At 41.0% G+C, this 24,563-nt stretch overlaps 1 protein-coding gene and 1 long non-coding RNA gene across 6 annotated transcripts in view; both read right to left on the reverse strand.

The window, feature by feature from the left end:
• Positions 1 to 8,838: 8,838 nt before the first annotated feature.
• LOC115898611 lies at positions 8,839 to 11,973 on the reverse strand. Its single transcript, XR_004058300.1, has 2 exons — positions 11,813 to 11,973; positions 8,839 to 11,415 (listed from the first exon to the last, which is right to left on the reverse strand). It is a non-coding gene; the product is annotated as an uncharacterized LOC115898611 (long non-coding RNA).
• A 2,611-nt stretch (positions 11,974 to 14,584) lies between these two features.
• BCLAF3 (BCLAF1 and THRAP3 family member 3) overlaps positions 14,585 to 24,563 on the reverse strand; it is a 75,699-nt gene continuing 65,720 nt past the window's right edge. For 3 of the 5 annotated variants that reach the window (XM_030934321.1, XM_030934320.1, XM_030934318.1), the window contains one exon: positions 14,585 to 17,384. In XM_030934321.1, the coding sequence (XP_030790181.1) occupies positions 17,355 to 17,384 (30 nt within the window). In that variant the 3' untranslated portion in view covers positions 14,585 to 17,354. Of the gene's footprint in view, positions 17,385 to 18,116; positions 18,145 to 24,563 lie in introns of all 5 variants that reach the window. The other 2 variants (XM_030934319.1, XM_030934322.1) reach the window with 2 other exon arrangements.

A 24,563-nucleotide genomic window follows, 5' to 3' on the forward strand; every position in this document is an offset into this window, starting at 1 on the left:
AATAAACACTTAAAAATTATCACAGGACTTTGAAGTGAGCATCTAATTTGACAATTCATAGCAAAGTCTTAAAAAATACACACTTCTGCTCAATACTAGCACATTGACCACTTGTGTTTATCATCTCTTCCTCTCAAATCCTGGTAAAGTGATAGTAAAGAAATAAAAGGGAGGCCAGGCACGGTGGTTCACACTTGTAATCCCAGCACTTTTCGGAGGCTGAGGTGGGCAGATCACTTGAGGTCAGGAGTTTGAGACCAGCCTGGATAACATGGTGAAACCCCATCTCTACTAAAAAAAAAAAAACTACACAAGTTAGCCAGGCGTGGTGGTGGGCACCTGTAATTCCAGCTACTGGGGAGGCTGAGGCGGTAGAATCTCTTGAACCTGGGAGGTGGAGGTTGCAGCAAGCCAAGATTGCGCCACTGCACTCCAGCCTGGCGACAGAGCAAGACTCCGTCTCCAAAACTAATAATAATTAATTAATTAATTAATTAATTAAAGGGAAATCCTCCAACAAGGACAAGGAGAACAGGAGAGGAAGCATCAAAGGGCTCGGCATCTCAAGGTACTGTTGGGGTTCAAACAGCAGCCCGGGAGGGTAACAGGCTTAGCAGGAAACCACCAAAGTGGGCTCTTCAACCTAGAAGTCTATACTCAACCAAACCATCAATCAAATATAAACGTGGAATAATGACATTTTCAGACATGTAAGGACTCCAAATACATACCTCCCATGGCCTCTTTTTACAGAATGTCAGAAGGATGTGCTCCCGCCACAGGGAAAAAAAAAAAAAAAAGGAGTATGTTAAGACAGCAGAAACATGAGACTCACAAAACGAGGGATCCCATACACGAAAGCAGTGAGAGAGAAATCCCTGGATGGCACTGTCTGGCAGGTCAGTTCAGCTGGAACTGAATGGAGACTCTAGGAGGGAAGTCTGATTTAACTGAGTGTTTGAAACACGCTATTGATAAGCTTCGGCAGATTTAATGGAGGATCTAGATGTTGGGCGGAATAATGGGCCCCCCAAACATGTTCACACCCTAATCTGTGGAGCCTATGAATATATTGTTATATGAAAAAAACTAAGGTTGCAATTGAAATTAAGGTTGCCAATTAGCTGCTCTCGGGATGGGAAATTTATCATGCGTTGCGCGGGTAGACTCAATGTAATCACAAGGACCCTTCAATATGGAACAGGGAAGAAGAGAGTGTGGGAGTCATGACGCAGCACGAGGAAGACTCGACTGGCCATGGCCGGCTTTGAAGATGGAAGGCGGCCACCAGCCAAGGAATGTGGAAGCCTCTCGAAGCTGGAAAAAGCAAGGAATGAATTCTCCTCTAGAGCTTCCAGAAGGAATGCAGCCCTGTCAGCACCTTGATTTTAGCTCAGTCAGACCCACTTTGAACTTCTGGCCTAGTTATAGCAGCCATAGGGAACTAACACAGAGGATTTGAATAAGTGTCCAAAACTAAGCAAGTAAGAAAATGCAAGGCAGTTATTGACATTGGGGAAAACTAAGTTGTAAAAAAGGAAACAATCTATGTATAATGTACCTGGGGCAACAAAAATAAAAAAAAAAGAAAAAGAAAGAAAAAATAGCAAAAAAAAAAAAAAAAAGACAGAAAAACCAATATTTATGTGGCTGTATAATGTCAAGCAATTAATATTGATTAACCAAAAAATATGATAATAAAAAATTGGGAGACTTTGGGGTTGGAAGGCAAGGGAGTAAGACAGCAAAATCCTTATCTATTACTGGAGAAACTCAATAGATAGTGCCTAAAATTCATAAATCAAGACAGTAGGCCAGGCGTGGTGGCTCATGCCTGTAACCCAAGCATTTTGGGAGGCAAAGGTGGGCAGATCACTTGAGGTCAGGAGTTTGAGACCAGCCTGGCCAACATGGCAAAACCCCATCTCTACTAAAAATACAAAAATTAGCCGGGCATGGTGGCGCGCACCAGTAATCCCAGCTACTTGGGAGGCTGAGGGAGAAGAATCACTTGAACCTGGGAGGCGGAGGTTGCAGTAAGCTGAGATGGTGCCACTGCACTCCAGCCTGGGTGACAGAATGAGACTCCATCTCAAAATAAATAAATAAATAAAATAAAATAAATAAATAAAATAAAATAAAAGACTACTATGTAACAAACGTTTGCTATAGAGTTTTTTTTTGAGACAGGGTCCGGCTCTGTCACCCAGGCTGAAGTACAGCGGTGTGATCTCGGCTCACTGCAGCCTCAGCCTCCCAGGTTCAAGCAATTCTCATGCTTCAGCCTCCCGAGTAGCTGGAATTACAGGCGTGTGCCACTACACCTGGATAGTTTTAAAATTTTTATTAGAGATGGGGTTTTGCCATGTTGGCCAGGTTGGTCTCCAACTCCTGGCCTCAAGTGATCCTCCCTACTTGGTCTCCCAAAGTGATGGGATTACAGGCATGAGCTACTGCGCCCAGTCACAGAGCTTTTTAATGAATGGAAAAAGTGACAACAGCAAATTACAAAATGGTATGTTAACAACCATTCAATTTTTCTTTCTTTCTTTCTTTTTTTTTTTTTCCAGACAGGGTCTGGCTCTGTCACCAGGCTGGAGTACAGTGGCACAATCTCGGCTCATTGCAACCTCCACCTCCTAGGCTCAAGCGATTCTCCTACCTCAGCCTCCCGCGTAGCTGGGACTACAGGTGCACACCACCATACCCAACTAATTTTTTTGTATTTTTGGTAGATATGGGGTTTTGCCATGTTGCCCAGGCTGGTCTCAAACTCCTGGGCTCAAGTGATTCACCTGCCTCAGCCTCCCAAAGTGCTGGGATTACAGCCATGGGGCACTGCGCCTGGCCAACAACTCTTCAATTTTTGTTTACAAAGTGTGCATGTATAATGTGTAGGAAAATGAGCTTTTTTTTTTTTTTTTTTTGAGACAGGGTCTTGCTCTGTTACCCAGGCTGGAGTGCAGTGGCATGATCATGGTTCACTGCAGCCTCAACCTTCTTACCAGTCTCAAGCAATCCTCCCATCTCAGCCTCCAGAGTAGGTGGGACTACAGGTGCGCCACCACACCCGGATGAAAAATGAGCATTTTTCTATATGTAGGTATGTACACCTATATATTATGTGCATATATGCATATGTAGAGACAGAGAGAAACAGAGTAGAAAAGTGTGTGTGTGAATGCAAAGTGGGGATATATGTGGCAAAAATACACAAGGATTTTTTTCCCCAGAGATAGGGTCTCACTGTGTCGCCCAAGCTGGAGTGCAGTGGTATGATCACGGTTCACTGCAGCCTTGACCTCCTGGGTTCAAGTGATCCTCCCACCTCAGCCTTCTGAGTAGCTGGGACCACAGGTGCGCACCACCATGCCCAGCTAATTTTTTTTCCTAATGTTTTGTAGAGACAGGGTCTCACTATATTGCCCAGGCTGGTCTCAATCTCCTGGACTCAAACGATCCTCCCCCTCCTCAGCCTCCCAAAGTGCTGGGATTATAGGCGTGAGCCACTGTGCCTGCACACAAGGACCAAGACCAAACTGTTAACTGTGCTTACCACTGAGCAGTAGGCATACAGATCATTTTAATGTTCTTCTTTATACTTCCCCATATTTTCTAGGATTTCCCATATCAAACATGCATTACTCGTAACCAGAAAATAATTACTTCCATTTCATGTAAACAAGTAACTTTTTAAAATGAGCATCTGAGACCTTAGGGACTAACTACAGCAAGCAGCTGTCACCAAAAATTACACATGTAGGAGTTAGAACAGCTAAGAAAAAAATATGTCAACTATCTTTATTAACTAACGCTCTCCAGAATGTGGTTTAGCTATACATGTTCTAGAAATATGTTAGAGCCACTGCTATAACTCTACATATCTTGTTCTCTTTAGATTCTTGTTTTGAACTAAGGTCCGTGAGGCCAGAACATCTTGGCAGGCGCTGCATGTCATCTGGTTTCTAGGCAATATTTTAGAAAGGCAGCTCAATTCCCCTTCTTGCCCATTAGGTGGGGCAAGAAAGCTTTAGAAGAGTCCCTATCCGCTAAAACATGAACAGGAAGATACCAAATTGCAGAAAAAGCAGTTACAGTGGTTCAGAAGTCATCTCCATCCAGTTGGATGGGATGTATGCTAAAATTATCCTAGGGTGAAAACTGTTTCCAGAGAGTTTTCTAGAGAATACCAAGTTGAGAGTCTGTAAAATGTGCTTCAATACCTGACAATCACACCGTAACCAGGACTTTTTTCTAGCATTTGAAATTAAAATAGCTCAGGTTGAAATGCTGACATATTATTTTTCATGGGTCAGACTGGCAAAATTCAAAAGCTTGTCAATACACTCTGCTGGCCAGACTGTTGGGTAAGTGGCACTCTCATCCACTGCTGGGGGAAATGCACCCTGGTCCAACTGCCATGGAGAAGGGCTGGTGATATCTAACAACATCCCATATACATTTTACCCTCCAGCCCAGCAATCTCATTTTGTTTTGAATTTTCTCTTAAGATTCACCTCCAACAATATGAAAATAAATATGCACAAGGTTATTGACTAGAGCATGATTTGTAATTGCAAAATGTCTACCTAAATGTCCAAATATAAGAGTGTGGTTGAATAAGTTATGGTACAGCTACACAGTGGAGTACTATGCAGCTATAAAGAAGAATGAGGCCAGGTGTGGTGGCTCACGCCTATAATCCCAGCACTTTGGGAGGCCGAGGCAGGCAGGTCACCTGAGGTCAAGAGTCTGAGACCAGCCTGGCTAACATGGTGAAACCCTGTCTTTACTAAAAATACAAAATTAGCTGGGTGTGGTGGTAGGTGCCTGTAATCCTAGCTACTTGGGAGGCTGAGGCAGGAGAATCGCTTGAACCCAGGAGGCAGAGGTTGCAGTGAGCCAAGATTGTGCCACTGCACTCCAGCACGGGTGACAGAGCAAGACTCCATCTCAAAAAAAAAAAAAAAAAAAAAAAAAAGACAATCTCACAAACTGGTATGGAACAATTTCCAAGATTTCTTAAGCGAAAAAAGCAAAGTGCAAAAGAGAATACAGAAGATGCTACCTTCTGTATATGGAAAAAAGGTGGGGGGGAATAAGAAAACATACATATATCTGGCTGGGCGCGGTGGCTCACGCCTGTAATCCCAGCACTTTGGGAGGCTGAGGCGGGCGGATCACGAGGTCAGAAGATTGAGACCATCCTGGCTAACACGGTGAAACCCCGTCTCTACTAAAAATACAAAAAAAAAAAAAAAAAAAATTAATTAGTCGGGCTTGGTGGCAGGTGCCTGTAGTCCCAGCTACTCGGGAGGCTGAGACAGCAGAATGGCGGGAACCCGGGAGGCGGAGTTTGCAGTGAGCTGAGATCGCGCCACTGCACTCCAGCCTGGGTGACAGAGCGAAACTGTCTCAAAAAAAAAAAGAAAAGAAAACATACATATATTTGCTTGTCTATACCAAAAAATACACAGGAATGAGAAACCCGAAGTTGGTCACCTACAAGGAGTGGGAGGGAATAGTACTGCAGGAATACAGAAGGAAGGGACACTTCCCTGAGGACACCTTTTGGTATAGTTTGATTTGTGGACATATGTTAATGTTCTACATATTGAAAAGAAAAATCAAATCAAATAAACATGGACGGCGGGGAGAGCTAACCCTGAAAACAAGTTGAAAAATAAAAACTGTATTTCTAATGAAGAACATGACCATATCACAGGGGTAGAAGCGGAGGAGACTAATGCAAGTCATTTATATACACAGTATTTGTCCATATACCTTCTGTCTTTGGGGCACGGCACTTGAAGAACCGCAAACAAATCCTGAACTATTTTTAGTAGGTTTGTTTCCTGCTGTGGTATAAGTGAAGCAATTCTGAAACTACTTTAGATATATTACGGGATTGAGCAAATTATTAAATCGTTTGATGTTGGGAGCCAGGGTTCTCACTGTGGAGGAAGGGACATACAAATATCAAATAGGAATAGGCAAGGAAGAATCCTATGGAGATGGATGGTAGGTGCCAGTGTGACCTCATCATTTCTAAAATGTGTATATATATGCATGTATGTGTGTATATTTCCTAGATATGACTGCTGAAAAGGCTTATAAGCAAGGACACTCCAGTAGCAATGGCACTAGGGCCCAAGTCTTGGACTCTAATACCATTCTCCACTTAAAGGAACCAGGACTCCTTAGAAAAATGACTGATTTCAAGCCTGGGGCAGGAATGTACAAGATAAAGACCAAAACATTTTGTTATGCCTCAGAATAAAGAAGTGCTAAAAAGAAATGATAGGTGCATACCATAATTTGCAATTGCAAAAATATGTTACCAGCTCAAATGCCCATCAGTCAATGAGCGGATGAAGAAAACACACACACACACACCATGGAATACTACTGAGTCATAAAAAGGAATGAAATAATGAAAAAGGAATGAAATAATGGCATTCATAGCAACCTGGATGGAATTGGAGACTTTTTTTTTTTTTTTTTTTTGAGACAGAGACTCACTCTGTCACCCAGGCTGGAATGCAGTGGTGTGATCTTGCCTCACTGCAACCTCCGCCTTCTGGGTTCAAGTGATTCTCCTGCCTCAGCTTCCCAAGTAGCTGGGATTACAGGCATGAGCCACCGCGCCCAGCTAATTTTTTTTTTTTTTTTTTTTTTTTTTTTTTTAGTAGAGACGGTGTTTCTCCATGTTGGCCAGGTTGGTCTCAAACTCCTGACCTCAGGTGATCCACCCACCTCAGCCTCCCAAAGTGCTGGGATTACAGGCATGAGCCACTGCATCTGGCTGAAGACTATTATTCTAAGTGAAGTAACTTCCATACAATATGGAAAACCAATATTGTATGTTATTACTCATGCGTGGGAGCTAAGCTATGAGGATGCAAAGGCATAAGAATGATACAATGGACTTTGGGGACTTGACAGAAAGGGTAGGGGGTGGCAAGGGATACTGTAGATTGGTTACAGTGTACACTGCTCGGGGATGGGTGCACCAAAATCTCAGAAATCACCACTCAAGAACTTATTCACATAACAAAACACCACCTGTTTCCCAAAAACCTATTGAAATAAAAAAGATAAAGTCAAAAAAGGAATGATAGGTCTCTATCAAGAGGACACAGCAATCAGCTTAAAGGGGCTCCCACTGGCCAAAGCTAGGATCATTTGAGCTCCCAAATAATCAAGGACAATAATGAATTATAAGCCATTGAAAAAGTAGAAATGAATCCATATCAATAATAAATAGACAAACAGAGAAGAAGGGAGGGTTCTCGTTTACAGAATGCCAATGCCTACTGGTAAGTGTAGAGGGAGCACTGAAATTAGAAAATCATCATTTTGCCATCATAGCCATGAAGATCGGTTTGGACCAGAATCATCAATGTGCCTGGGTGTGGTGGCTCGCACCTGTAATCTCAGCACTTTGGGAGGCCAAGGTAGGAGGACTGCTTGAGGCCAGGAGTTCAAGACCAACTTGGACAACATAGGGAGACCCGCGTCTCTAAAAAAACAATAGCCAGGTGCAGTGGCATGCACCTGTGGTCCCAACTACTCGGGAGGCTGATGTGGGAAGATTGTTTGAGCCCAGGAGGTTGAGATAGCAGTCAGCCAAGATTGTGCCATTGCACTCCAGTCTGGGCAACCGAGGGAGACTCTGTCTCAACAAAAAAAAAAAAAAAGAAAAGAAAGAAAGAAAGAATGGAGGCCCTCTTTAAAAACCAGAATTGTCTTCATTTTGGGTTTGTCTGATGATTCTTTATGATTATATTCAAGTGCTGCATTCCCAGCCAACATACCATATTAGTGATGCTGTGTTCTCTATTGTTAGCGGTGGAGAATCCATATCTGTGTCACATGGCACCAAAATATCTTCTGGCAGCAAACCTGTATGGGTCTGCAGCAACCTCAATTATTGCCTCCTCAGAAGAAAGAATTGGACTGAGGGGCATAAGGCAGAAAGAGAGATGGAGGCAAGTTTTAGAGCAGGAATGAAAGTTTATTAAAAAGCTTTAGGCCGGGCGCCATGGCTCAAGCCTGTAATCCCAGCACTTTGGGAGGCCGAGACGGGCGGATCACGAGGTCAGGAGATCGAGACCATCCTGGCTAACATGGTGAAACCCCGTCTCTACTAAAAAAATACAAAAAAAAACTAGCCGGGCGAGGTGGTGGGCGCCTGTAGTCCCAGCTACTCGGGAGGCTGAGGCAGGAGAATGGCGTAAACCCTGGAGGCGGAGCTTGCAGTGAGCTGAGATCCGGCCACTGCACTCCAGCCCGGGTGACAGAGTGAGACTCCGTCTCAAAAAAAAAAAAAAAAGCTTTAGAGCAGGAATGAAAGGAAGGAAAGTATACCTGGAAGACAGCCAAGCAGACGACCTGAAAGGCAAATGCACGGTTTGACCTTTTGACTTGGGGTTTTGTAGGTTGGCATACTTCTGGGGTCTTGCGTTACTCCTCCCAACTCCCGAGATCTTATCGGGAAGCTGCTCATCACCAATGTTTTAGAGAGACAGTTAACCACCGCCTGACTATCACCTGATGGTTGCCTGACACTCCTGGTATGTGGGTCGGGGGAGTCCTCTCCTGCCCTGCTCATACAGCTACCTACTGTAACAGTATCACACTGATGTCCATCTGCCCCTCCTCGGTGATGTTTTCATCCCCTGATCAAGGAGTTATCCATTCTTTCCACTGTATAATTGCTGTTTTTTCCCTCCTGCCTCGCAATAAATAAGCAATCTGTGAGAAAACACTTTTACACATTGAAATGTCCTGCTCATCAAAATTGCCTCATATATTTAGTATCTATTGATGATTCTATTTTTTTTTTTTTTGCCTCAAGTGATCCTCCCGCCTCAGCTTTCCTAAGTGCTGAGATTACAGGCATGAGCCACCACGCCTGGCCAAAAAAATATATATATATATACACATATATATATATTTAATTATCATGGATACATAATAGTTGTACATATTTGTGGGGAACAACTGATATTTTGATATAAGCATACAATGTGTAATGATCACATCAGGGTAACTGGGATATGCATCACTTTAAGCATTTATTATTTCTTTGTGTTAGAAACATTCCAGTTCCAGCTGGGCACGGTGGCTCACGCCTATAATCCCAGCACCTTGGGAGGCTGAGGTGGGTGGATCACTTGAGGTCAGGAGTTCGAGACCAGTCTGGCTAATATGGTGAAACTCTATCTCTACTAAAAATACAAAAATTAGCTGGGCATCGTGGTACGTGCCTGTAATCCCAGCTACTTGGACGGCTGAGGCAGGAGAATTGCTGGAACCTAGAAGGCAGAGGTTGCAGTGAGCCAAGATTGTCACTGCACTCCAGCCTGGGCGACAGGGTGAGACTCCATCTCAAACAAAAAAAAAAAGAAAAAGAAAAAGAAAAAAAGAAACATTCCAGTTCCACTCTTTCCTTTTGATTGGATAAAGGAAATGTGGTGCATATATACAATGGACTATTATTCAGCCATAAAAATAATGAAATCCTGTCATTTGCAACAACATGGATAGAACTGGAGGACTTTATGTGAAGTCAAATAAGCCATGCACAGAGAGACAAATATCACATGGTCTCACTTATATGTGAGAGCTTAAAAAAAACACAAAACTTGAATTCATGGAGCTAGAGTAGCATGATGGTTACGAGGCTGGGAAGGGTGGTGGGGAGGGGCGGATAAGGAGGAGATGATTAATGGGTACAAAAATAGTTTGATACATGGAGTAAGACCTAGTGTTCCATAGCATAATAGGGTGACTATAATTAACCTCCAAGTCTATTAGTGAAAAGGAAAGTTACAAGACCTCTGTTCTAGAAATGTTAAGAATTTGAAGTGGAAAAAGGTGAATTAAAATATTGGTAGAAATGCCCATATGGAAAAATAGGTAGAATGTGGATCAGTGGCAGGGAGGGAAGAGACTGGGGAGGTGAATGAATAAGCCAAGGCTTGGGTCAGAAGGAAGCCCACCGAGGGTGGCCAATGACACTTCTTCTCACATAGTACCTGGCCCAGAGCAGATGTACAGAGCCTGATGGTTCATCCCTGCATCTTCAGGAAACCATGAGACAAAGGTCTCCTGGGAGAGCTGTTGGGAGACAAGGTTGGGTAACAGAAAACCTGAAGGGCAGCCCACCTCCCCACCTTTCTCTTCAAGTAGTTCATAAGCCAGGTGCTAGAATTTGAAGTTTTTTTCTTTTTTCTGTAGGTACCAGGAAGCCACTATAAGATTTTGCTTAAGAAGGTGGCTCTTGGTAGCCACGGTGGCTCAGGCTGGATGTCCCGGCACACAGGGAGACGAGGCTACACATTCGAGGTCAACCTGGTCAACGTTGACAAAAAAAAAAAAAAAAAGCTGGTCCTTTAGTCATTCAGCAAGTATCTTTCTTTCTTAGTTCTGAGTCAGGCACTGATCTAGATAGAGGGGAGAGATAAACAGGTCCTTATTTGACATGTTTGATCTTAAGCAGGGGTGTGTTTGGTATTCTGGGAACCCAGAGGAGGGGCAGCTAATTCAGCGAGGCTAGGTTGGGAAGGCCACCAATCTGAGTCTTGTTTATCCAGATGTTCACCTGAGTTGTTGACACCTTTTGGCTCTTGTGAATAGTGCTGCAATTAAAGTTGCCATACAAGTGTCTGAGTCCCTGTTTTCGATTCTTTGGGGGAACGCACCCATGAGAGAAATCGCTGGGCCATATGGTAATCCTATGTTTAGCATTTTGAACATTATTTTGGGAACTTTTTTTCACCATAGTTGTTAAGAGACCATTAAGTTAGTAGCATTGTGTTCCCTGCAATCACTTGCAAAAATTGTCATCAGGGAGAACTCAACATTAAAGTCAATTTCTTGTTTACTAAATATTATAATGAGTATCATTAGAAGGGATTAGAATCTGGTATGAGAATTTACATTAGAAAAATATTTGTAGAGTTTAATCTACTTTTTAACATCTTAAATGATGAGTACATCAAAACAAACAAAACCCCTAAATTTTATTTATTTTATCTATCTATCTATTTATTTATTTATTTGAGACGGAGTCTCACTCTGTCATCTAGGCTGGAGTGCAGTGGTGCGATTTGGGCTCACTGCAACCTCCACCTCCCTGGTTGAAGCAATTCTCCTGCCTCAGCCTCCTGAGTAGCTGAGATTACAGGCATGCACCACCACACCCAGCTAATTTTTGTATTTTTAGTAGAGATGGGGTTTCATCATGTTGGCCAGGCTGGTCTTGAACTCCTGAGCTCAGGTGATCTGCCCACCTCTGCCTCCCAAAGTGCTGAGATTACAGGCGTTAGCCACTGTGCCTAGCCAAAACCCCTCAATTTTAATACAATTCAGGATTTTATAAAACATTTTTAAGGCCAGACAAGGTGGCTCACGCCTGTAATCCCAGCACTTTGGGAGGCCGAGGCGGGCGGATCACGAGGTCAAGAGATTGAGACCATCCTGGTCAACATGGTGAAACCCCGTCTCTACTAAAAATGCAAAAATTAGCTGGGTGTGGTGGTGCATGCCTGTAGTCCCAGCTACTTGAGAGGCTGAGGCAGGAGAATTGCTTGAACCCGGGAGGCGGAGGGTGCAGTGAGCTGAGATCGCGCCACTACACTCCAGCCTGGTGACAGAGACTCTGTTTCAAAACAAACAAACAAACAAACAAACAAACAAACAAACATTTTTAGTTTCCTGGGAATGAGATTCTATTCCTTGTCCTTTACAATAGGTATGTTTGAATATCATATAAACTTTAAACATGATTTAAACATGTGACTACCCACAAAGACTGAATATATGTAATAAAGTATAATCTCAACTACCAAAACAATAAAGCCCAGAAAAAAGACTAATGAGAAAATACCAAAATGTTAGTCTGTACTAAATATTTATGAGCAGTGGGATTATAGACAAATTTTTCTCTCTTTTACATACTATTCTATCTACTTTGTCAAGGACAAAAAATCAACAAACTGAGTTTCAAAGATTTGATTGGCTTTCATTAGTGATGCATGAACCAGGCAGCATCCAATCTACAAATCAGAAAGGAGCTCCAAAGAGTAAACAGAGTGGGTGAGTTTTACAGGCAAAAAAAGTGGAGGAAAGCAGGAACAAGGAACAAACAGAGAAGCGGCCATTTCAAGGTTACTTTCCTTACAGGGATGTAAGTGAAATCTTGCTGGCTTAATGGAATTTGGCTACTGTCTCTTCTGATTTGTTGGAAGGTCACATCTTCCAAGCAAACAACTTAGGTTTCTGTTTGGTGATACGGAACCTCAGCATGAGTGACACCATTTTGGGCCTGTTGTCTTTTCTTTAACAACTTTTGATCAAGAAAAAAAAGTTGTTTTTCTTTTTAAAAAGAAAAGCAGTAAGATTATTATTATTATTTTTTTGAGATAGGGTCTCACTCTGTCACCCAGGCTGTCACAGCTCACTGCAGCCTTGATCTCCCAGGCTCAAGTGATCTTGCCACCTCAGCCTCCCAAATAGGTGGGACTACAGGTGCACGCCCCCACACCCAGCTAATTTTTGTATATTTTGTAGAGATGGAGTTTCACCATGTTGCCCAGGCTGGTCTCAAACTCCTAAGCTCAAACAATCCACCTGCCTCAGCCTCCTTAAGTGTTGGCATTACACCATGTCCAGCCAAATTTAATTTTTTATATATTATTGTTAAATATTATAAATCAATCATTTGTATTTAAAACTCAACACAATTCATACTTAAAATAAGCCTACCTACTTTTTATGATGTGGGAGGAATGGCCAGCAGTAAAACCCCAATGGACTATAGTGAAGTAGCCAGCCTATAGAGGTAAAAGCTTGTTTACCTGGATTTTGGTAGCAGATATATAATGGATGGATGAAATGTTCTTACCACTGTTTTAAAAAAGAAAGACTTTATTTTATAAAAATGATACAACATTCATTATATTTGACAGATACAGAAGAGTACAGTCACTCATAATCCCACCATTTTAAAAAAAATCAACAGTGTTAACAGTGGGTGGGTATGTTTCCAGACCTCTCAATTCACTCATATGTACAGACAGGAATGATGGTGGGAATCTCTAAACTTTTTATTCTAACAAGTTTTATTTATTTATTTTCTTTTTTGAGATGGAGTCTCGCTCTGTCGCCCAGGCTGGAGTGCAATGGCGTGGTCTCGGCTCACTGCAACCTTTGCCTCTCGGGTTTAAGTGATTCTCCTGCCTCAGCCTCCCAAGTAGCTGGGATTACAGGCGCATGCTACTGCGCCCGGCTAATTTTTGTATTTTTAGTAGAGACAGGGTTTCACCATATTGGCCAGACTGGTCTCAAACTCCTGACCTCAAGTGATCCACTCACCTCGGCCTCCCAAAGTGCTGGGATTACAGGCATGAGCCACCGTGCCCGGCCATCTAACAAATTTTAGATTTAACTTTATTTGAATGCAATAGAAAAAAAATTAGGAATGAAATTGAAGGGGCTGCTGAACTTCAGATAAATGTTTCTTCATTGGTTCCTAAAAGGAATAAGTAAGCCAGTGTTTCTCAAACTCAAGTATGTGCCAGAATCCCCTGAAGGACTTGTTAAATCACAGATTGCTTGGCCCCACCCCCAGGGTTTCTGATTCAGGAGGTCTGGGGTGGGGCCAAGAATCTGCATTTTTAACAAGTTCTCAGGTGACGCTGATGTTGCTGGTCTGGGACCACACTTTGAGAACCACTGTATTAAGGTCAAGAAAAAAAAAAAGATTGTGGAAAAACTTAAGGTTGGTCACTAGAGTTTTTCCCCATACTATAATCTTAAGACATGACTTGACATGACACCTGGCCATGAATGATGAGACAGTTAGTTCTTAGTCTTTATCCCACTTTACCTCCTCCATGTCTGAATTTGTCAATGTACATTAATTCTTCTTTGTCAAGATTTATAACATTTACATCCTATTCTACATCTATGATTCCTCAGTTCTTAAATATTCATTCTGTATTTTAATGGACTCAGAGCTCATAATCATCATATTTGATGGAAATTTGTTGGGGAACCTGGGTATCCCCTCTCTTCTAGGTTCCCATTAAACGTCCAGAACCAGAACTCACTAGACCCAGTCAAAGGTGTCTCTGACTTCTGCAGGATTTGGCTTTCCTAGGCTGCTCTGAGACCTGGGAAATGCCTAGTCCTGGTGAATCTTACCCCTTCTGCTGAGGTCCTGAGATGGTAGCAAAGACTTTGTTGTCCCAAGAGTTTTCCTTGACTCTCCTCCACGTGGCCTGGTCGCCTCGTCAGAGCCTTCGTCCATACTGGGGCCCACTGTTACCAAGATTTTTGTCATCTCCATTGTTTTACTCAGTGCTACTTATGGGGATGGGTGAGGGATGAAGTCATACCACACCTTGTTGCATCAGCTTCTTCTTCCTTCCTTGCTTGGTTGCTCTTGGTGAATTTGTGCCTGGTGGTTATTGAATTTGCTGGGTAATAAAGATGATAAGAGTTTCTCATCCAGCTTTACTTTTCTTGCTTCTGCCTGGAAGTATCCCCATCTTTTTTTTTAAAAAAAAAACTATTCAAAAATGTAGGATTTATTAGGTAAAGTGTGGTACATAGTATACATCTACATAAATTGTTATATGTAAATGTAGTGAGTTTCTTTCCAATAGAAAAAAATGAAAATGTATCATCCAAAATATTTATAATAGTGTTCTCTGTGATAAGACTATGGGCAATTCTTCAAATTGAAATTTATATTGAAATAACTCTAGATTCACATGCAGCTATAAAAGAAATAATACAGAGAGATTCCGTGTACAATTTACCCAGTTTCCCCCAATGCATCAATTTTTAAAACCAGCAAAACCACCAAAAGAATAGTGCCTTCTGAGGTTGGTGAAACCAATAGGAAAAAACATGACGAGGGGATGCTGAACCAGAAATGCCAACTTTTCTCTCAACTTCTTGTATATATGTCCACTAAAGTACTTACTCTACATTGTGATTCTTTGTTTTTGTGATTCTCTTCTTCAGTAGTGCGTGAGCTTCCTCACAGCAGGGACTGTGTCTTATTATCTTTGTCTTCCCAGTACCAGCGAAGGGCCTAGCACGTAGGGGAGGAAGGGGAGGAGGCAATGGTATGGGACTTATTAAAAACAAAAAACAAAAAAACTTGTCTTCTCAAGTCTTATGCATTCAATAATTCAAATTCTTTCAAGTCAATAAAAAATGCTATGGATAACCTTTTGTTCAACCTCCATATGAAAATTACACAAGTAGTTCCTAATAAACATATTCTATTATTCCCTATTCATTCATTATTCAACTAATATTTAATGAACTCTTACCACATGTCAAATAGGAAGCTGGGTGCTGGGGATACTATGGTGGACAAGACAGACATGGTCCCTGTCCTTATTTTATACTCTAAATTATCAAGCTGGTTTTTCCTTTTAGGCTTTAGATCTTATACACACAATGTTTTCTGCATAGGTATTTTGCAGATAACACGCTTTGCATTTTGAGACAGTGCCAAAAGAATATCCAAATAGGGAATCAGTTGTGGAATGAATAATAGTAAATCAGCCATCTTACCTTTATGTGTTACAATAAATAAAAATTGAGCTACAAAGGCCATTTACCAAGTTATATTTCTGTTTAATGTCCATTTTTCCTATTAGACTCTTTGTACCATAAAGGTAGGGTCCATGTGTCTTGTCTTCTTGTTCATTGCTGTAATTTTAGTACAGTATTTGTGCAATACATAGTTGTCAATCAAATGATTACATATTCAAGGCTCATAACTGTCCCCTAGAATATGGGAGTAAATGAAATCAATTATTTTAAAATTTAAGACAGATTTTATAAGTACCTAACACAATATAAAGTTGCCATACTACCAGTGTGCATGCATTTCTTTCTTACCATAAATGGAATGCTAAATATGTTTGGAAAATCTGACCTACAGAGATTGTACACAGTACAAGACAGGCCATCTACCTAAATTTATTACCTGCTTAGCAATGAATCAAGTGCACCTGCCCCCCTTATCATGAACTCACTTAAGGAAAAGGCTGCCCTATCTTTTTTAAAGATATGGAAAAGAAAACTGAATGTACTAAGATTTTTCACATCCAGTCATGAAAAACCAAGTTCTTATCAACCTTCACATTTTAATTTTGAAAGCTCTGTCTTTGTAAGCACAGAACAGGGCTTTAAACATCAACAGGTGCTATCCAAGGCTATAAGTCTCCTACAACATTAAAATAATGTTCTCACAAACTGGCAAGTAACTTCTTTAAGCAGAAAGAGCAACAACATTTTATTTTATTACAAATAAACATTTCACAAAAATGTAATTGGGAATGTATATGTACTGTTAAGCAGAACATAGAAAACATAAAGAAATAAGGTACTGGGACCTAAAAATTTCACTTAAAATCCCATCCATTTGCTCTTACACATAGTAGGTATGCACTACATATCAACTGAACTAAAAGTAAACACTCTATAAGATGTGCTTGCAAAATGTGTAATGCTGTAGTAGTAAAGTACAATTTTCAAATATGAGATTTTGTGTGTCAGATTTTTAAAAAGCCTTTAAAAATATGATATGCACAAGCTTGCCCTGAGGGAAAAATAAGATGGACTATAGATTACAAAATCTTTACATATTTTCCACAATAGCATTTTGAAATTGGAAAAGAGCAAATAGTTGTGGGAAAAAACTGAATGAACACATTACTAAAAATTCAGTGCACTCATAACTACCTGATGGAATATTTGAAGCACCTTGTCTCTTGCCTTCTTATAATATGAAATGTATGAATTATATAGGCCTTGATCTTCAGAAACTTAAGAAAACTTCGAGTTATAAGCCAAAATGTCATCAGAAAAAGAAAAATCCGGTATAAAATTTTCTACCATAAGGCCACTGTTTAAAGTTCTTTCATGTACAGACACTATACAATTCAGATGCTTGTTTTTGTTTTTATTATGTAAGCAAAACTTTCAACATATAAACGTCTGAATATAACTTGGTGAAGTTCTCTCTATGAAACCATGCTCAGAGAAAAACGCATCAACAAATAATGCCCTTCAAGTGATTCTTTTGAGACTTTTTGCAAAGGAAACTGTAGTTAATACAACTTTTAAATTGAATACTGTAATTTAAAAGCAATTGTTAGGTGTAAAAAAGTTGCAGCATTCCACTACTAAAAAATAAAGTTATTTTATCAAGAAGTTACAGTATTAGTGCCTTAGTGTCACTTCTAACTCCTGACAAAAAGAGAGAGATGCTCCCAAACATTCTCCTGTAGTGTCATTTCCATTTGTACGATTTCAGATTAGATTCCTGTGGCAACATCTGTATATTCCTATTGAGAGAAGACAAGAGAAACAAAGACTTCAAACAAAGTGTCAAACATCTGAGCTAGTTTACACTGCAATTTTCAAAGTATTTTCATTTATACAGTGTTACTTGCACCCTGAGATTCCCACAAAGGTATGTGGAACCCCAAAGGCGCAAAGTAACAACAGAACACATCAAAGCAATATCACATGATAAATCAATAGGACAAAGAAAACATATGGCGCTAGATAACACCTGTATTAGTAAATTGATGAAAATAGTATTCTGCTATTTGGGTGAGTTTCAGTGAAGGCATCCCCGGCATAAAATCAAGACTCTTAAACCTTTGGCTCTCAAGTATGGAGCCTGATACTGCACACGCACATCTCAAATTAGTATTTTATCTTTTCCATCCTGTATCTCTAATTCTAAAACTACATGGGCTCTTCGAACTGACTGATAACTGCAGAGAAAGTTATTAGAGGGGGAAACACCTTCTTGCTTTTGGATGGTTAACTACAGTATAAAAAGGTGTAAGGCTTCAATAAATACAGGAAGAAGAATTTACACGAATAATAAGACTATGATTAGAGGATAATGAACGTGGATTCTATATTGTGATACTATGCACAATATTCAATTACCAACCACAAACTGGACATAAGACCATGCAAGTAATAACAGAGCAAACATGGTAGAATGGCACATTTTTCAGGAACATTAAAAAATAAAAATTTATTAATATACATATCCTTACCTTTCACTAGGATCTTACACTATTAAAACTGAAAGAAATGTAAAAGTTGATTTATTTTTTGGCATTTATATTAGTATGGAAATGTTTAATTCCAAACAAAAAACAGTGCTGATAGAAAATTCTTATTCTTCTATTTTGGTTAATGAAATGTTCAAAATACATGCACATATATATTTGTCAACATCATTCATTTAAATAGAGGTAGACTTCATTGTATCCTAGTTTTTTACTCATTATACAATATAAAAATCATATAAATTTATCTTCAAATAAAATATGTTACCTACTTACAACTTTAAAAGGAAATTCTAACTACAATAATTCTAAAATAAAATTCAGTTGAAATATCTTGTTAAATGTGTGATTATTTTGAGTTACATTCACCCTTGACATAGCTTCTTTCATAACCTATCTCCACTTGATCCCTCCACCCTTTCAATGATTTAGAAGCGTCCCCCACCTCTGTTTTTTTTTTTTTTGTTTTTTTTTTTTGTTTGTTTTTTTTGAGACGGAGTCTCCATCTGTTGCCCAGGCTGGAGTGCCGTAGTGCCATCTTGACTCACTGCAACCTCTGCCTCCTGGGTTCAAGCGTTTCTCCTGCCTCAGCCTCCTGAGTAGCTGGGACTACAGGCACATGCTACCACACCCAGCTAATTTTTGTATTTTTTGTAGAGACAGGGTTTTACCATGTTGCCCAGGCTGGTCTTGAATCCTGGCCTCAAGTGATCCACCCACCACAACCTCCCAAAATGCTGGGATTACAGGTGTGAGCCACTGCACCTGGCCATAAAAGCCCATTTTTAAGCAGAATGCTGAACTAGATATATGAGCACTTCTTATCTAGGTTTTCATCTGGGTCACTGCACATGTTCCCTTGTTGGTCTTCCTGCACCTCATCTCTTCTCCCCAGAACCTCCCCACCCACTGCTAACTACGTAGCCATCCTAAAGTACCACTTTCTCCCCAGTCTAGGAAGATGTCCTAGTGCCACTACATCAAACTGTAAATATCCTGCCCAGCTTTTGGGGCCCCCTATAATTTGCACACCTCCATTTCTCCCCAACCTCACATCCTACTGCCAAACATGGGTCTTTGGCTTTAGCCCTTTCTATGTCTTGCTCTTCTTCAGGCCTCAGCTTATAATCCATCTCCTCTGAGAAGAGTGTATCAATGAAAGTACTTAGCATATATCTCCTGACCATTCCTACCATATTGATTTTCTCTTCCCTTTAGGCATTAACCATCTGTGGAGTTAAGTTCTTCAAAAATATGATTGTTTGCGACCAGCCTGGCCAACATGGTAAAACCCTGTCTCTACTAAAAATACAAAAAAATTAGCTGAGCATGGTAGTGGGTGTCTATAATCCCAGCTACTCGGGAGGCTGAGGCAGGAGAATCGCTTGAACCTGGGAGGTGGAGGTTGCAGTGAGCCGAGATCGTGCCATTGCACTCCAGCCTGGGCAATAACAGTGAAACTCCATCTCAAAAACAAAACAAAAATATGGTTGTGTTGACCAGGCGTGGTGGCTCACACCTGTAATCTCCGCACTTTGGGAGGCTGAGGTGGGCGGATCACTTGAGGCCAGGAGTTTGAGACCAGCCTGGACAACATGATGAAACCATGTACTTCTACTAAAAATACAAAAATTAGCTGGCTGTAGTGGCACACACCTGTAATTCCAGTTACTCAGGAGGCTGAGACAGGAGAAGAGAATCGCTTGAGCCTGGGAGGCGGAGGTTGCAGTGAGCTGAGATGGCACCACTGCACTGCAGCCTGGGTGACAGAGTGAGACTCCAACCTCCCTCCAAAAAAAAGGTTGTGCAGAAAAGGGTTAACAGAGCAGATCTGACTGCTGTCTTTGGAAAGGCCTGCTTACAGAATGGTCCTTGGCCAGCATCTGGGAACTTAGATTTCAAAAGGGTTCCCACCATTAACTGATGGGTGCTGAAACTGTTTGTGTAAATAATATGGTTTATGCTGAGCACTCGTTTTCCTCCTGGCAGTCTGGAATTTGGGTATGTGCTTGGCAGGGGATGCCTACGTGATCAGCCCCCAGTAGAAACTCTCGGTACTGAGTCTCTAGCAAACTTCCCAGGGTGGTAATGTATCACATGTGTTGTCACAACTCGTTGATGAGGAAATTAAGTATGTTCTGTGTGACTCCACTGGGAGAGAACCCTTGGAAACTTGTGCCTGGTTTCCTCTGGACTTCGCCCTATATGCCTTTTTCTTTTGCTGACTTTGCTCTGTATTCTTTCATGAGAATGACTATATGCTAAGTTGTCTGAGTCCTAGCAAAACCTGGGGGTGGTCTTAGGGACCCCTGACACAATGGCTTTTGTTCACTAACAGTTTAGAGCATATGGATGGATGTGTATGTGTGTGTATGAATAAATTCAACTCTATTCAATAAGCATTATCTGAAGATTGACTATATGAAAGGTAATAAGGTAAGATAAAAGATTGATGAGGCCAGGTGCAGTGGCTCACACCTGTAATCCCAGCACTTTGGGAGGCCGAGGCAGGTGGCTCGCTTGTGCCCAGGAGTTCGAGACCAGCCTGGCCAACATGGCAAGACCCTGTATCTACAAGAAAATACAAAAATTAGCCGGGTGTGGCGGCACACATCTATAGTCACAGCTACTTGGGAGGCTGATGTGGGAGGATCACTTAAGCCCGGGAGGTGGAGGCTGCAGTGAGCTGTGATCACACCATTGCACTCCAGCCTGGGTGACAAAGTGAGACCCTGCCTAAAAATAAATACATAAATAAAATTTAAAAAATAAAAAGCTTAACGAGACATCCTCAAGATTTGATAATCTATTTGGGGAAATAGGAAGGCAAATGACACTAATTAGAGACTAAATGAAACACAAGTTAAAGTGGGGGCTTTGATATGCTTTACAGTGAGTCTTAAAAGGAAAGTAGGGTTTAATAAGAAAAGAATGGGATTCAGGAGGCTATTTCTAGCTAAGAGAACAGTAGGAAAAAAGGTACAAATACATGAAAATACAGTATGCTTCAAAAAGCAGAGAGTCCATGGGGAAATGCAGCTAGTAAGATAGCTTAGAGTTAGACCTGGCTAACAAGTTTGGTCTCTTTTCTTGCAGGCAATAAAATACTTGGAAAGCGTTTGTGCAAGAGGGGTATGATACGATCTGTGTTTCAGGACAATGACTGTGATTGAAGAGATTAAATAAGAATATCACAAGAAGCAAGGGAACAAGCTGGAAGACTCCAAAGCTTCCAAAAACAGATCAGGGATACATAAGAATGCAGAATATAGTAAACGCAGCATTTTCAATTAGCAGGGAAAAGACAAATTTTCAATAAACAGTTTTAAAAAACTATTTATTGAGGAAAAAAGTTAGATCCCGACTTTACAGTATATCATAAAAATAAAATAAATTCCAGAGGCCAAGACAGGCAGATCACTTGACGTCAGGAGTTCAAGACCAGCCTGGTCAACATGGTGAAACCCTGTCTCCACCAAAAATACAAAAATTAGCCAGGAGGGTGGCACATACCTGTAGTCCCAGCTACTCGGGAGGCTGAAATAGGAGGATCGCATGAACCCGGGAGGCGGAGGCTGCAGTGAGCTGAGGTCATGCCACTGCACTCCAGCCTGGACACCAAGAGTGAGACTCCGTCTCAAAAAAATAAAAAATAGGCCAGGCGTGGTAGTTCATGCCTAATAAATCCCAGCACTTTGGGAGGTCAAGACAGGCAGATCACCTGAGGTCAGGAGTTCGAGACCAGCCTGGCCAACATGGTGAAACCCCATCTCTACTAAAAATAAAAAAATTAGCTGGCCATGGTACTGGGTGTCTGTAATCCCAGCTACTCGGGAGGTTGAGGTAGGAGAATCACTTGAACTCGGGAGGTGGAGGTTGCAGTGAGCTGAGATCACGCCATTGCACTCCAGCCTGGGCAACAGAGCAAAACTCTGTCTCGAAATAAATAAATAAAAAATAAAAATAATAAGACGGGAGGATCACGAGGTCAGGAGATCGAGACCATCCTGGCTAACACGGTGAAACCCCATCTCTACTAAAAAATACAAAAAAAAAAAAAAAAAACGAGCTGGGCGAGGTGGCGGGCGCCTGTAGTCCCAGCTACTCAGGAGGCTGAGGCCGGAGAATGGCGTAAACCTGGGGGGCAGAGCTTGCAGTGAGCTGAGATCCGGCCATTGCACTCCAGCCCGGGCGACAGAGCTAGACTCAATCTCAAAAATAATAATAATAATAATAAAATAAAATAAAATAAAAAATAAAAATAATAAAATGAATAATAAAATAAATTCTAAATGGATTAAATATTAATTTGTTTAAAAGTTAACCATAGGCCGGGCATGGTGGCTCATGCCTGTAATCCTAGCACTTTGGGAGGCCGAGGCGGGTGGATCACCTGAGGTCAGGAGTTTGAGACCAGCCTGGCCAACACGGTGAAACTCTGTCTCTGCTAAAAATACAAAAATTAGCTGGGCATGGTGGCGCACACCTGTAATCCCAGCTACTCTGGAGGCTGAGGCAGGAGAATCGCTTGAACCCGGGAGGCAGAGGTTGCAGTGAGCCAAGATCACACCATTGCACTCCAGCCTGGGGACAAAAGCGAGACTCAGTCTCCAAAAAAAAAAAAGTTAACCATAAACCACTTAAAGGAAAGAATTTTTATAAATTTTATAAATCAGTAAAGAATTTTTATAAGCATAAGCATGAGATGAAATCTAGAAGCCATATGGGACAAACTGGACAGATCCATGAACATCTAAAAGTTCTGTAATATAAAATCCAGTATAAACAGCTGACAAACACCAGCAAAATGTATGACAGCTTAATACCCTCAGTAGATCAAGAGCTCTTACAAATCAATAAGAAAAAGTACCACCCCCAAAGTACTGACAAAGTACAGAAATCAGGAAACTGAGGAAAGAAATACAAGTGGCCAATGGACACATAAAAACGATGCTTGCGCCAGTAATAATCAAAGAAAGGCAAATGAGAACTACTTTCTGTTATTAGGCTGACAACTGAAAACAAAGACTGATCATGTACAGTGCCAACTAGGGTGTAAACAGGCCTTTCACGTACTGCGGGTGAAACCATAAATCAGTAAAAGGGGTAATATGGAAAGGTACCAAAATGTCCATGTGACCAGGTGGTATTACTGAAAGTAACAGAAACCTGGAAGGTATCCCAAAGTCATCACTAGAGGCTCGGTTAAGTAAGTCGGCAAAGGTTGAACTGGGGTATGTGTACCCTTAGGAGTATATGAAGACTTTTCAAGGAGTATGTGAGTACAGATAGTTTTAGAAAATTAATTTCTAGATCATTAAATTCCCAATGTTCACATTCTAAAATTATCCTGCCTGCGCAATTGGTTAAGGCTGGTTCCTTACCTCCCACCTTACATGAGAAACATACACCTTCTTCTCACTTTGAATCTTACTATTGTGTATCACCTGCAGACCTCCAGGAAAGGGGTAATTTGAAACACTGGTTTGGTGTCAAGAAAGGGAACCAACATTAACAACTAGCAATAAATAGCATACTTCTGCAAGTCAGATGGTTCCCAATTCTTTGCCTTTGTTTAATAAAATTGAAGGATGACAAAATCAAGCTATCAGTGATGGAACATTCAAAATACTTTTTGATGATAGATCAGTATGTGATTTGTTTGGCCTAAAATTCAGAGTGAGTCCAAAGAACTGAGTGGCATTCCTACAAATAGAAGTTCCTTAATTCCCATCTATATAATCATATAAATAGGGCTTCTCAGCACTTATATCTATAAAAAAAATAGAATACTTGAATACTATATTATTCTACTAGCAACAGTATCTATGAATACATAAACTAATTGAAAAAATGCATTTGCAATAAAACTTCTTTTGTTTCATCAATACTGAACAAAACTTATAATATATTTATGGCATTTTGATCAACTGTAATATTAATTCAATCCAGAGGAAATATTTAACACTTAATAGTCACAGAAATCTAATTAACATTACGCACCAAATAGATTTGGTGATCAACAAAACACTTTTAAAGATAAAATTTTATGGAGGGGCCAGGCGCAGCAGCTCATGCCTGTATTCCCAGCACTTTGGGAGGCCGAGGCAGGCAGATCACTAGAGGTCAGGGGTTCGAGACCAGCCTGGCCAACATGGTGAAACCCCTTCTCTACCAAAAGATATAAAAACTTAGCCAGGCATTGTGGCACGTGCCTGTAGTCCCAGCTACTTGGGAGGCTGAAGCAGAAGAATCACTTGAAACCAGGAGGTGGAGGTTGCAGTGAGCCGAGATCATGCCACTGCATTCCAGCCTGGGTGACAGGGTGAGACCCTATCTCAAAAAAAAAAAAAAAAAAAAAAAAAAAAAAAAAAAAAAATTATATGGAGGAAGTGGAATGAAGTCCAAATTCAAGGCAAAAAAGGAACAATG

This window comes from Rhinopithecus roxellana, chromosome 7 (assembly GCF_007565055.1).
Source record: "Rhinopithecus roxellana isolate Shanxi Qingling chromosome 7, ASM756505v1, whole genome shotgun sequence".
In the NCBI taxonomy this organism is placed as follows: domain Eukaryota; kingdom Metazoa; phylum Chordata; class Mammalia; order Primates; family Cercopithecidae; genus Rhinopithecus; species Rhinopithecus roxellana.